At 26.5% G+C, this 13813-nt stretch overlaps 2 protein-coding genes across 2 annotated transcripts; one reads left to right on the top strand and one right to left on the bottom strand.

Annotated features, from left to right (window-relative positions):
* Nucleotides 1–1972: 1972 nt before the first annotated feature.
* LOC118646647 (mevalonate kinase-like) lies at nt 1973–3960 on the top strand. Its single transcript, XM_036290050.1, has 2 exons — nt 1973–3348; nt 3523–3960. Exons 1-2 carry the CDS (start codon nt 2446–2448, stop codon nt 3790–3792), a joined length of 1173 nt encoding a protein of 390 aa, XP_036145943.1. The 5' UTR covers nt 1973–2445; the 3' UTR covers nt 3793–3960.
* A 2584-nt stretch (nt 3961–6544) lies between these two features.
* On the bottom strand, nt 6545–11183 carry LOC118646725 (isopentenyl-diphosphate Delta-isomerase 1-like). Its single transcript, XM_036290257.1, has 2 exons — nt 10615–11183; nt 6545–8123 (listed from the first exon to the last, which is right to left on the bottom strand). The coding sequence occupies exons 1-2, from the start codon at nt 10834–10836 to the stop codon at nt 7662–7664; spliced, it is 684 nt and encodes a 227-aa protein (XP_036146150.1). The 5' UTR covers nt 10837–11183; the 3' UTR covers nt 6545–7661.
* Nucleotides 11184–13813: the final 2630 nt, after the last annotated feature.

Below are 13813 nucleotides of genomic sequence, written 5' to 3'. Positions count from 1 at the left end.
AATTTAATTCTTTAAAAAAAAAATTTTTTAAATAAAGATTTAGATTTACTATAGATAAATGAAAGATATTGATAAATTCTATATTTTTCATTTATTTTCTTACCCGTAAAAAATTAAAACCTTTACCGGCTATACAATAACTTCCAGATAGAAAAACATGCAGAAAAATTTTAGCGTTATTCTAATTTTATATAAATTATAAATATTCTAATTTTATGTAGTGTATAATATAACAATATTACATTTCTTAAAAAAATATCAAGTAAAATATCAAGCCTTAAAAAATCTTGTACAAAATTATTTTAATTTGACACTACAAAATATGTGAAATTCCAAGAAGTTATTTTTAATATAAAAACAAAAAAATTGTTATACAAACATAATTATACGAAGGAAATGCGTCAATTATAAAAATGGATATTTATACGCAAATAAAGTACAATATAAGCAAAAAAAGTAATAAGTAACTAATAACAAATATAAACAATTTATAATTTATTTATATTGTAAATAATTATTTTTATTATCTTCTATAACAACGCTGAGTTTTTTTTTATAAAATATTTATCTTTATTCTACTTTTGTTGCTTTATATCTAAACAAGTTCTAGTAACATTTTACACTTTATATAGACTTTTAAACAGAATATTTGGTAATATGTTAATAATATTTTTTTATAGGTAGATAAGTGTGATTTTGATTAATTTATTTCAAATTAATTATTAAAAAATTGTTATTAATTATTTTTCTTTTTAGACAATTTGTAATTTTATGTATAAATATAAAATCTAAAGAAAATGTAATAAACAATCTTAACTTTCTCTAAAATTTTTTTGCTGATTTTAATTTAATTATTTTTTTATATAATAAATTTATAAACATTATATTATGTTATATTGACTTTTAATTTTATCTCTAATTTTATGACTTGTAGCACTTGTACTCCTGAAAAAATTGATTTTTTTTAAATTTAAAGAATTTAAAAGTGTTGTTTCGTTCCATTCTTCCTTACACAGCAGTCATATATCTTCATAAAATTAAAGTAACAAAAATGATTTATCAAAGTGATTTATTCTGAATCATTATGTACATACATACAAACGAATAAGTTAAATAGAAATTTTCAAGAACAAGAGTACGAAAACAAAGTTGGATTCGGAAACAAATATTTCCGATGCAAAGTATGTTGTTATTTCTTTCCTCTGACAATCGGTTAGTGATTCTTCTTACTTGATCACGACTAGATCGTCTGTTCTCTAACGACTTCATGTGATTATAAGATCAAGAAATATAAGATCAAGAACGGATATATGCACTTTAACAAAATATTACTCGGACAAAAAATAGATTAAGTTGACTGCGTTATTTGTTTGCTAAATGACCGTTTTTTATTTATTTTAATAAAACTCGTTTACATCAATCCTTTTTTGTCAAGTAAGTAACAGTAAATTTTTTTTTTTTTAATAATCTAAAAATGTATACGGAGAGAATTTTTTTTTAGAATTACCTTTAAAATTGTGTTAATGGTAAGACAACGTGAACTTTAAAAAATTCTTCTATTAACAAAATTTATTAAAATTTTAATAAAAATTGGCAAAATTTTAGTAAATTTTACTATACTTTTAACAAAATTTAATTAAAATTTTGCCAAATTTTATTAAAATTTGTATAAATTTTGTAAAAATATAGTAAAAAACATAATAAAATTTTTTGAAGTTTACGTTGTCTCACAATTATCACAATTGTAAGAAAATCTCTCAGAAAGAATTTCTGATACCAAGAAAATTATTCTTAACATATTTAATCTTATTACAACCTCATGTATAGTATAAAAATAAAACAAAATTAAAATTAAATCAGAAATTTCTATCTTCAGATCAATCTATTCTTAAATCTAGAATATCATAAAATTGTTACAAATTTACTAAATCATTCTAAGAAAATTAATAACATCAAAAGTCATTTTATTCTAGATTTAAGAACTTTCTATTTAAGAATAAAATATTCCTTTTTTGATAATAATATGATTGGCGCTATATTCTATTTTATGATAGATCGAAGAGTAATAGCACGAGGTCTAGAAAGCTGTTTTGTGGATGTAATTTTTAAGAGAAAATTCTCTCCGTGTATAAGTCTGTAAATACAAAAGTACTTTTTAATGTTTCTTTACAAAAATACAATAATACACTTCCATATAATGTTGCATTAATTGATAAGATTTAATTTCTTTGTTATGTACAAATCTTTTAAATAAATAATTATGATTTCATTTTTTTCTCGTTGTCACTGCAACTACGAGAATACAAACTTGATATTAAGTTTTTTGCAGATCACATTTCATGTCAATTTGATTTTATGTAAATTATAAAATTTACGACACAAAATTTGCGACGAATTACGCAACTTTTACAAGAATATTTCACACAACAAAAATTATTTCTTACAATGATGAATCAGATCGAAGTATCTGCGCCAGGCAGATTAAGTTTATTCGGTGAACATACAGTAAAGTATGGTAGAAATGGCGTAATAGCTGCCATAGATTTACGTACCACGTTACAATTTGAAGAACTACCATGTTTAGAAGGTGCCATCAATATAGACTTTCCGCAAATCAATTTATCTCGCCATGTACTTTTAGAAACGTTTCTAAACTTCTACAATGAGTGCGCCAGCAACATGGCGCATCTACGTGAAAAAGTCCTACAATTCTCAAACGATACACAGTATAATACACCCGTCGAGAACACAATTCTGCAAATCTTCTATTATCTGCTCGTTTATATCATCTGCAAAACAAAGCTCGAAATAAAACCTTTCGCTATACTTATATCCACGAGATTAGTGACAAACCAGCAGGAATTCTTCTGTCCGATATCATACACAGTATGTCTAGCGGCATGCTTGTTACAGTGGTCACATATGCAGAAGAATAATGACACTTCTCCGGCCGCTTTTCAAATTAATCTATATGCTGAACGCTGCCTGCGTGACATTTCCTCCGAATTTGACGCAACCGCCGCGAGTGTGTGCACATATGGCACAATAATGAAATTTAATCAGATAAGAAAAGAAATTGAACAATTGTTTCCCCCGTTTGAACTTACTAGAATAAAAATTTTAGTAGTTGATTTAAAGAAAACGCAAGATCTAGAAGGTCACGCGCACCAATTGGCACAGTTAATAAAGTGTTCTCCTGAAAAAACTAATGTGTTGTTCGACAAGATTAACGATGTAACAAACTCTGCTTTTGATGCATTCCAAAGACTTTCCGATATTCATAACGACGAGAAACTCGTGCTCGACACAAGAATTAAAGACGTTTTAATACAACATGAAAAAATAATGGTGAGTTTCATAACACAAATTGTAAAACATGTTCTATCGTATATTATGGTTGATAGCTACGTTCTCTACATTTTTGTGTTACATTTATTTATTATATTTATATATTTTATGTAACATTGTCTAGATCGCGTCAGCACAAGCATAATTTAAATTTTGCCACATGTTTTCTTACAGGACTACATTTCCCAGCATAATTTGTTGTTTGAAAAGTTAGTACTAACGTTAAGAATAAATAACTATTTTGATGAAGTTTGCGCTGTAGCTAAAAAGTTCGGATGCTACGGAAAATATACAAACGTTGATAATGGTACATATGCATACATTTTGTGTCCAAATGCATCAAACACACAAATTTCAATTCTCTCGAATATATTGAGGTCGTACGGTTATAATATCAAGGAAACAAATTTGGCTCGCAGTGGAGTAAACATTCAAGTGATCTAAAATCACGATCTTAATATATTATAGATGACTAAATACAAATAGTATACAAAAACAAATAATACACGAAAAATATAAGAAATAATTGTCTATATTTAAGTATAAATGATATAAATTGTCTATATTAAATATAAATAATAAAATCGTAATCTTGCATGTTGTGAATAGTCATGAATTTGTACTTTCTATTTAGTTGACCCTTTGACGCACCTTTGTATCTATAAAATATGGACATTATACTATACAGTCAATTTCTATAAATCTTATAAGTAATATTCATGATTTTGTGATTCTCTTACGTGCTATACAAGAGCAGAATTGGACATTACTAGTAAAATAATTACAAAAATAATTTTAAAAACATAATATATATACACACATCATTTAAATTTAATTCTCAAGTTTTACTAATTATTTCATAATATATTTTATCATATGACAAAATTATCTTTTTAAAAAAGATGAAAAAACATCAAGTATACGCACCCAAAAAATATCCTTTGAAAAATCTTCAATTAATTACTAATTTACTATCACAGCATTTATTAATTGCAACTTTCAAATAAATTCCGTCAATTCACAGGCACAGAGTTATACACGAAATTACAAAGTTATTGTAAAATCTTCTCAACTATGTAATTTATATCTTCACTAATTAATCATTTTGACAAGGATCTAAATGTCGTGTCATATCATTTTTCAATAATTCAAAATTTTAAATTTGATAAATGTTTGTTGAAAAACAAGGTTTATGATTCATTTTGTAAGCATTTTTTTCTACATTATCATCAACGCAATGACTCAGTGAGAAATAGTAAAAAAAAATCAAATTAATATCGAATTAATATTTTCTCAATGCAAAAGATTCGATTTGACATTGTTTCAATGAGTCGATTGTCTGAATAATTACATATACTAATTAAGGGAGTTTCGCTGCTAAATCAAAATAAACAAATTTTTATGAAACTTTGTAGAGAAGTTCAAATTAGTGATATAAATTGACTGCCAAAATTTCAGAAAACTGAACTAGCTAGTTTAGATATTAAATATTTTATTAACATGAACTCTTATGGGAATCGATCAATTTTCAAGATTTTTCAGTTTTTATTGTCGTATTAAACGTAAAAGTAATGAACAGATGTTAGTGAAATTTTACAACGATACATCTTAGCTGTAAAGAAAAGTATTGTTAAATTTTTGAAACGATGCATGCACTTGCTCGTTTGAGTGAAATAATTGATAAGATAAAAAAGGTTTACAATAATTGATGTAATACAGCACATAGGTGTGGTAAATGTGTGCTAGTGATATAACATAAATTTCAAATTGTTGTATTTAATTATCTAAGAATGGTATAAAAAATGTTTATTCTGAATTTTTAAAAAAATTATTCTTTGTAATAAAGGTAGTACTTTGTAGCTGAATTTTTTCTTCTATTTATCATTATTAACTTTAAATCGTATACAGCAAAAAAAAGAAAACAACGAAATGGTCATTTAAATATTTTTCTTTACTTAAACCCTTGTGTCATTTATCGTGCCGGACCTGAGCAGAGAAACTTCTTTAAGACTGTCATATAATTAAGAACGCCACAAACAAGCAACCAGTTAAATGAGCGTACATCTACATCTACGCAGCTTTTAGAACTAAGAATATCAAATAGTGGAGAAGTCACTCGCTAATAACTATAAATGTAGTTCACGGTCTGGACACAACGTAATGAATTGGTAACAGAAAATAAAAGAAAATCAAATACTAATAATTAAAAAGAACTTAAAGAAAGTTACATAATTATGTAAAATAAAAGATAATATAAATATATTTACATAATGTTAACATTGCGATAACAGCTATTTAACTTTTTAACAGCAACAATTTTCTTAAAAAATCTAAGTAAATTCTTTTGTAATTTTATTATATAAATCTGACATTAAACTTGTAAAACACGCCCATATGTGTATTAAATATATCTCAACACATACACTAGACATAGTGATAATCAACAACGGCAAATTTTACGCAATTGAGCATGACTCTTCTATTCCATACAGAAAAAAAGGATATTGTTATTTTGACAATATCCTTAGTTTTAAAATGAAAATCTTGAAGTAAGATTATATTGCGTTAAATAAAAAAAATTTACTCGAATAAAGATTTATTTTATTTAGTTTAATCAAGAAAATGATATTCTCGTAATTAAGAATAATTTTCTCGAATGAAAACGAAAAAATGTTAGATAGAAAATATTATATGTTCAAATAAAAAATTATATAATTTTCTTAGAATAAAATTATCAAAATAATTATATTGTACTCTTGAAATAACAATTATAGTATTAAAATAAGACTATAATATTGTTGAACTTCGAGGTTTTCAAATTCTTCTAAGAACATTATGCATTGTTGCGTATACAGGAAACAATAAATGCGTTTATGTGAATATATAAAAGTTAATTTGACACTTCCTTTTTTTCTGTGTACACAAAAGGAAAGTTTATTTCAAATGCATTGAAAAGGACTCGAAATAACTGACTCAAAATGACTGCGTACTTTGTGTATTCATATAGTTTCAACATTCTTATCAACGTCTAATAAACTTATTTTTTTTGCGCACGTAAATACAGTGCCAGCTTTTATTGGCAATATCTTTTATATTAATTAAATTAAACTTAATTTAAGAGTTTTTAATCGATCTATCAGTGATTTAAGGAAAATGCAAAAGACAGAATAAAAGATGTTATACAGATAACAATATGTAAATTGCCATAATAAATTTATTTGGTTACACATATTTAATAAAATAACATCAACATAACATAAACCATTTATAACAAGAAATACTTAAATTACTGACCTGTAGGCCTATACTGTAACTCTTAATGACAGTACGGTATCGTTATATTGTAGTTACGCAGCTTTTTTGTCATATATAATATGCGCAACGACAATGTATAACAATATCGACACTGTCGTTAAGAGTTATAGAATAGGCCTATTGGTTTCTTATAAAGATCTAACAAAAAAATGACTAAGCCTCTTATCAAAATTGAATATATCCACCTTTGATAACTATAAGTTACTTTTCCCCAATAATTTGAGTTACACAATATTGAGTAAGATGGTAAAACTTTACATAGAACAATATAATTCCAAATAAAATAAGATTTTCAAAATTTAAATTTATTTTTAATTTCATTGTGTGATGTTAACAATTGTGTGCTTGTTAGTCTCACTAAAAATTGTATAAAAAATTTTTTCTTTTCGTTCGAAGATATTTTATACGTGCAAATGTACAAATTTTTGAATACAAATCAAAATATCACTATAACAAATAATAATTTTGAATAGTATTTAATAACAATATTGTTAATTTTTATAAATTTCTCTTCTGTTATTGCCAAATATAAACGCTAAAAAATGATTTATTTGAGAAACACTTATAATGTCATGCTGAGAAATGTTCTTATGGTGGTACATTTTCGAACAGCAAATTTCAAAAAGAAAATTTTCTAATTGCACTTAAATATTTGAGTTAAAAAATAGAATACATGTCAAGAGTTCAAAATTATATCACCTTGCCCTATGTGTAAAAGATTTGACAATGAAAACGCAATAAGTTATAATTGTCTTTCTATGCCCGTCTCTATTTAATCGTATAATATTTATATTAACAATAATATAGATAGATACAAACATGAACAAAGCTTATAAACTTAAACTAATAATTTTCCGTATCCGGTAATATAAATTATTATTATTTCATAAAACTTGTTTAAATGCATATTGACTAAAACGATTCCTGAAATAGAAAACTTGTATAAAATGCATTTGGACAAATTTCTCTTTAGTGACAAGATCTATACATATAACACATCAATTCCTCAACATAGATATACTTTTATGATCTTGCACCTTACTTAAAGCATGTAGATTGTCCCACCAATTCAGCAATTTGAATTTGTAAATCAGATTAAACCACGGTGTTACTCGTGGCACGCTCTTCATAAATTTCTCAATTTCCGATCGTGGTATCCATCGAATCTCGCTTATTTCATCGGGATTAGGATTTATGGTAATATTATCTCGTTGCAGAAATAATATATAAGCGATCTCCTGTTCCTCCCAGCGATCGCAAGTAGTATCCTGGTAACGAATTCTTGTCAGATAAAATAAATCGGAAGGTTTGACCTCGTTGGTAGGTATCCCCAGTTCATAATTGAGCCTCCTTATTGCGGCTCGTTTTACACCTAAAGCATCTTTTTCTTCCATTTCTTCAGGAATCTCTGCTAATGGATGACTGTAGACCGTATTCGTAAAGCAATCTGGGAAAGTTATCTGTGACATACATTTATAAATCGTAAGCAGAATTGAGAAAGTTATTTTGTAAGAGTAACTAGTTACAGTTACAGTTTTTTCATTGAAAAAGTAACTAGTTACAGTTACAAGTTACCGATTTTGAAAAATCACTCGTTACAGTCATAATTACTAAAAAAATAACGAGTCGTTACTTTTCAGTTATTTTGTTCTTAAATAATTGTACATTATTTTAAATATAAGAAAAATCTTATATTTTATGCTTTATTATAACTGCTGTATATTATGTGCTTAATTATGTTTTAACAAGTTATTTTATGTACACTAAATGAGAACTTTGTAAAGGTAAAAGTTTAAATTATATGTTACTGGTATCAGAATTAAATGAAATATAACGCTACATTGGCTGTCATACATTCATTTATATATTTTTTTTGTTACAAAATGTTCATAAAAATTTTTATTAATTTTGTAGAATTTGATATTCAAATATATCATCATTAAAATAATCTTTTTGTGGCGTCTTACAGAGCCACCGATGCTAAACGTATATTTCACAGAAATAGAACTTAGAATGCCTGTGTTATATTTAATAAAAAGTTTCTTAACTGCAGCGTAATTATTTAGCATATTAATACTGCAATTATTTGATTTTAAGAATCGATACAATTCTTCTTGCGTAGACTCAACTTTTTCCGGTTGTTGATTAAAAATTTTAACAAAAAAGTAACGAAATTAAGTTATTAGTTACTAAAAAAAAGAAACTGTAACTGTAACTTCGTTACAAGTAACTCGTTAGTTCTTAACCCTGATCGTAAATATTATACACATATATTAACACTTGCGTCTTTTATACTGACATTTGCAATTAGTTTTATAAAAATTTGATTTATTGAGTTGAATTTAATTCATTGGGACAGTAAACAAACACAACTCTATTGTCAATTTATATAATCTTTAACTACATCTATAAAAAATATCCTAATTTTAAATGTCTTATTTTTAGATACACAATGGAACTAAATCACGGTATATAACAATTAATTTTAAAAAATTTCTTACTTTGAAACCTCACAGTATCAACCAAATAATAATCTGGTTAAAATTTTCTTAAGTCCGAAGGATTCCCTTACGGAAAAAACACTCTAATTTTGAGAGTTTACACTCAAAATTGAGTATTAATATTCAACTTTGGAAGTTTACTCCCAAATTTAGGTGTATACGCTCAAATCTTGAGTATTTACACTAAAGATTGAGTGTTTATACTCGAACATTAAGTGTGTACACCCAATGATTGAGTGTTCATACCAAAGTTTGGATTTAAATACTGAATATTTGAAAGTATACTGTCAACATTTGGATATGACACTCAATAAATAAGTGTATGCTTTCCACATACAGTATGAACACTGAAACGTTGAGGATATACACTCAACATCTATCGGTTGAAGGTATACACTTAATATTGAGTGTGTACTCTGAAACATTGGATTAAAAAATGTTAAATAAAAACAAAAGCAAGAAAAGCAAGTTCAACCGAGATTAAAATTAATCTGCATTGATAGTAATGGACATAAAACGAATATCTAAAATAAACATTCAACTGTAGAGTGTTCAGCTGGCTTTGAGTATTAATTTGAGTATTACTTTCAACTTGAATGTTTGCCATTTAATTGAATATTAATTTCAGTGTTATTGTTAAATTTAGGATTAACATTGAAATTAACACTCAATTAGATGGCGAACATTCAAGTTGAAAGTAATAACACTCTAATTAAAAGTAAATTAAAGAGCGAACACTCAAGTTGAGTGTTTACACTGAATTGAGTGTTTACCCCTTGTCCCAAATTATACTCAACTTGAGTATTTTTTTAAGTGTTATTTTTAGTGTTTTTTCTGTAAGGGTTTAGAGATGCAATTGAAGATTAATGTGCTTTATAAAGTCATGAAAAATAATTCCAGCGAATCTAATTCAAATAACTATTGTAGATGAAACGTTGATTTTCAAATTCATTATAGATCAATATACACACAGAAAATTAATATTCTACTGCTTAAAAAACCATTATTCAATTTATTTTTTTTTTTTTTTTAATCAGTAATGGTTTTTTGGGGGAGAAGAGGGGAGTTTTTCCTTTCTTTACTATATTAATCGTCTTAAAATATACTTATCACAAATATTAGAAAAATCTCTTAACATGTAAGGTATTCAATATGACCCCCCTCCCCCAAGCTTTGGAGATTTTTTTAACTTTTGATGAATACGAAATTAAAAAATATGGATCAGATTGAAAATAGGAAACATTTTTAAAACTAAAAAAATATATAAAATATTTTCAATTATTTATGTAAGTATAGTAAAGATTTAAAAAAAAGATAGCACTTGGGACATGTTGATTACATATATACTACACATATATACTACATAATATATACTAAATGTCGTACTTCAAATGCATACTTCAAAATAGAAAGTAAATAAAATAGAAAAAAAGGGGAAAAAGAATCTCACCTTAACGCTCGATCGTTTCTGGAGTAACAAATCGCCCTTGCTGTTAAATAGATAAACACTGAACGTTCTGTGGAGCGGCACGCATCCTTCCTTGTCAATCTCGTGGCAGAATTTTTTGGTGGCTTCGCCAACAGGTCTGTCCTCCTTGTCCACGAGAATATATTTCTCTTTCAGAGAATCCTTCTGCAACGGCGCTACATCCTCCACTTCATAATCATTCATATTTGTTGCCACCTTGAGTGTAACCGCACTGTTGAGATTCCTGTATCGTTTGACGGACTGCTGCTTGCTTATCGCCTATCAGGTAGGTCGCAAATGTAAAAGGTGAACCGTGCGTTGCACTATTTATCTCGTATAAATTTATCAATTCGAAAATTTATTCATACAAAAATGTAATCTTTCTGGCGAGAATGTTACGTCAATTGAGCGAGAAAAAGAAAGGTGGGAATTAATTGACACGAGCAACAAGAAAATGGATGTGGAAGGTTATGGATTTCGCGATATCTCGTATACTTTGTATTGAGTTCTAAGGATAACTGTCCGAATTACTTCTTTATCCTTACGAAAAAAACACTGAAAATAACACTTAAAAAAATACTCAAGTTGAGTATAATTTGGGACAAGGGGTAAACACTCAATTCAGTGTAAACACTCAATTTGAGTGTTCGCTCTTTAATTTATTTTTAATTAGAGTGTTGTTACTCTCAACTTGAATGTTCGCCATCTAATTGAGTGTTAATTTCAATGTTAATCCTAAATTTAAGAATAACACTGAAATTAACACTTAATTAGATGGCAAACATCCAAGTTGAAAGTAATACTCAAATTAATACTCAAAGCCTGCTAAACACTTTATAGTTGAATGTTTATTTTTGATATTTGTTTTATGTCCATTTCTACCAATGCAGATTAATTTTAATCTCGGTTGAACTTGCTTTTCTTGCTTTTGTTGTTATTTAACATTTTCTAATCCAATGTTTGAGAGTGCACACTCAATATTAAGTGTATACCTTCAACCGATAAATGTTGAATGTACATCCCCAACGTTTCAGTGTTCACATTTTATGTTGGAAGTATACACTCATTTATTGAGTGTCATATCCAAATGTTGAGAGCATACTTTCAAATATTCAGTATTTAAATCCAAACTTTGGTATGAACACTCAATCATTGGGTGTACACACTCAATGTTCGAGTATAAACACTAAATCTTTAGTGTAAATACTCAAGATTTAAGCGTATACACTTAAATTTCGGAGTAAACTCCCAAAATCGAGTATTAACACTCAATTTTGAGTGTAAACTCTCAAAATTAGAGTGTTTTTTCCGTAAGGGTACATATGTTTCGACGTTATACATGGCCACTAGTGTTTATTTTGTTGTTAGAAATGCTGATTGCAAGTAGCCGAAAGTTCTATAGGAGTCTATTATTTACCTCATTTTGAGAAATATGGCGGATATTAATTTTTTAACATTAGTTTAAAGGGTTTGAATAAAGCTTTTAATTAACGTAATTGAATTTAATATTAAATTAATTTAAATTTGACATAATGTGTGTATGTATTTTACGTGTAAAATTATACTGCTTGCGTTCAGAATTATGGACCCTTGCGATTGTCGCAAGTTTGAGTCCCATAATCTCTTCTTTCGTAATATTTTTAATAATATTTTTACGATACTTAGCTAATATAATTTGTTATAATACTTTTATAGTATTTCTATAAAACGCAAAGTCGCAAGAACCATTTTTTTATTAATACTTTTGATTCTTTTATGTTATATGTAAATATTATATATACATATATATATACATATATATATACATATATATATAATATTAATATATTTTTTCTTTGTCGGTTAAATAGGCCTTGTTTAGTCCAGGTATCTTGTATAAATTTTGAAATATTCTAATTTCTATAATTTATTATTATAATTTCTAATAAGAAATAAATTTTATAAGATATAATCCCTGTTGAAAAGATGAGATGGAAAATCCAAATAATTATCCACATGTATGTGGATTCCCATGGATTTTAGATGGTTTTGTATGGATTCTATATGGATAACTATGTGGAATCCATACAAAACCATCCAAAATCTATGGGAATCCACATACATGTGGATAACCATCGATCTGGTTTTCAATCTCATCTTTTCAACGGGGATTCAAAAACCGTACGTAAGGTAATTATTAAACTTGCATATCACTGCGTAGTTTTAAACAAAGATACATTTAATATTCAAACTTTTTTTTAAGGTTCTCCTGCGGTTCGCGCATATATTACACTGTTATATCATCTGTCTGAAACAAAATGCGGCTATGATGAATCGAGCATCTTTATTAATAAACATGTGCCGACAATAAAATGTTTTGTTTCTGTTTTAAGGTAATAAATTTGAATAAATGACGTCGGAAATCACGCGACGATATTATGCGATACGGCAGACCATAAAGTGATCATTCTTTAATAAAAAAAAATTTTTATAATAAAGATTTAGATTTACTATAGATAAATAAAAGATATTGATAAATTCTATATTTTTTATTTATTTTCTTACCCGTAAAAAATTAAAACCTCTTTACCGGCTATACAATGACTTCCAGATAGAAAAACATGCAGAAAAATTTTAGCATTATTCTAATTTTATATAAATTTTGTGTATAATATAACAATATTACATTTCTTAAAAAAATATAGAGTAAACTGATGTAAAGTATCAAACCTCAAAAAATCTTGTACAAAATTATTTTAATTTGACACTACAAAATATGTGAAATTCCAAGAAGTTATTTTTAAAATAAAAAACAAAAAATTGTTATACAAACATAATTATACGAAGGAAATGCGTCAATTATAAGAATATTTATACGCAAAAAAGTACAATATAAGCAAAAAAAAATAATAAATAACTAATAACAATTATAAACAATTTATTATTTTTTTATATTGTAAATAATTATTTTTATTATTTTCTATAGCAACGCTGAGTTTCTTTTTTTGTAAAATATTTATCTTTATTATACTTTTGTTGCTTTATATCTAAACAAGTTGTAGTAACTTTTTACACTTTACATAGACTTTTAAACAGAATGTTTGGTAATATGTTAATAATATTTTTTTATAGGTAGATAAGTGTAATTTTGATTAATTTATTTTGTATTAATTATTAAAAAATTTTTATTAATTATTTTTCT

This window comes from Monomorium pharaonis, chromosome 7 (genome assembly GCF_013373865.1).
Source record: "Monomorium pharaonis isolate MP-MQ-018 chromosome 7, ASM1337386v2, whole genome shotgun sequence".
Classification (NCBI taxonomy): Eukaryota; Metazoa; Arthropoda; class Insecta; order Hymenoptera; family Formicidae; genus Monomorium; species Monomorium pharaonis.
This window is presented reverse-complemented; position numbering and strand designations above follow the sequence as displayed.

Bases quoted from the DNA above. Each gene is read 5' to 3' on its own strand.
- LOC118646725 (XM_036290257.1), bottom strand. From the start codon at position 10,836: ATGAATGATTATGAAGTGGAGGATGTAGCGCCGTTGCAGAAGGATTCT. The intron at 8,124-10,614 runs GTGAGATTCTTT...TGTATGTCACAG, and splicing joins AGAAACGATCGAGCGTTAAG to ATAACTTTCCCAGATTGCTT.
- LOC118646647 (XM_036290050.1), top strand. From the start codon at position 2,446: ATGATGAATCAGATCGAAGTATCTGCGCCAGGCAGATTAAGTTTATTC. The intron at 3,349-3,522 runs GTGAGTTTCATA...GTTTTCTTACAG, and splicing joins TACAACATGAAAAAATAATG to GACTACATTTCCCAGCATAA.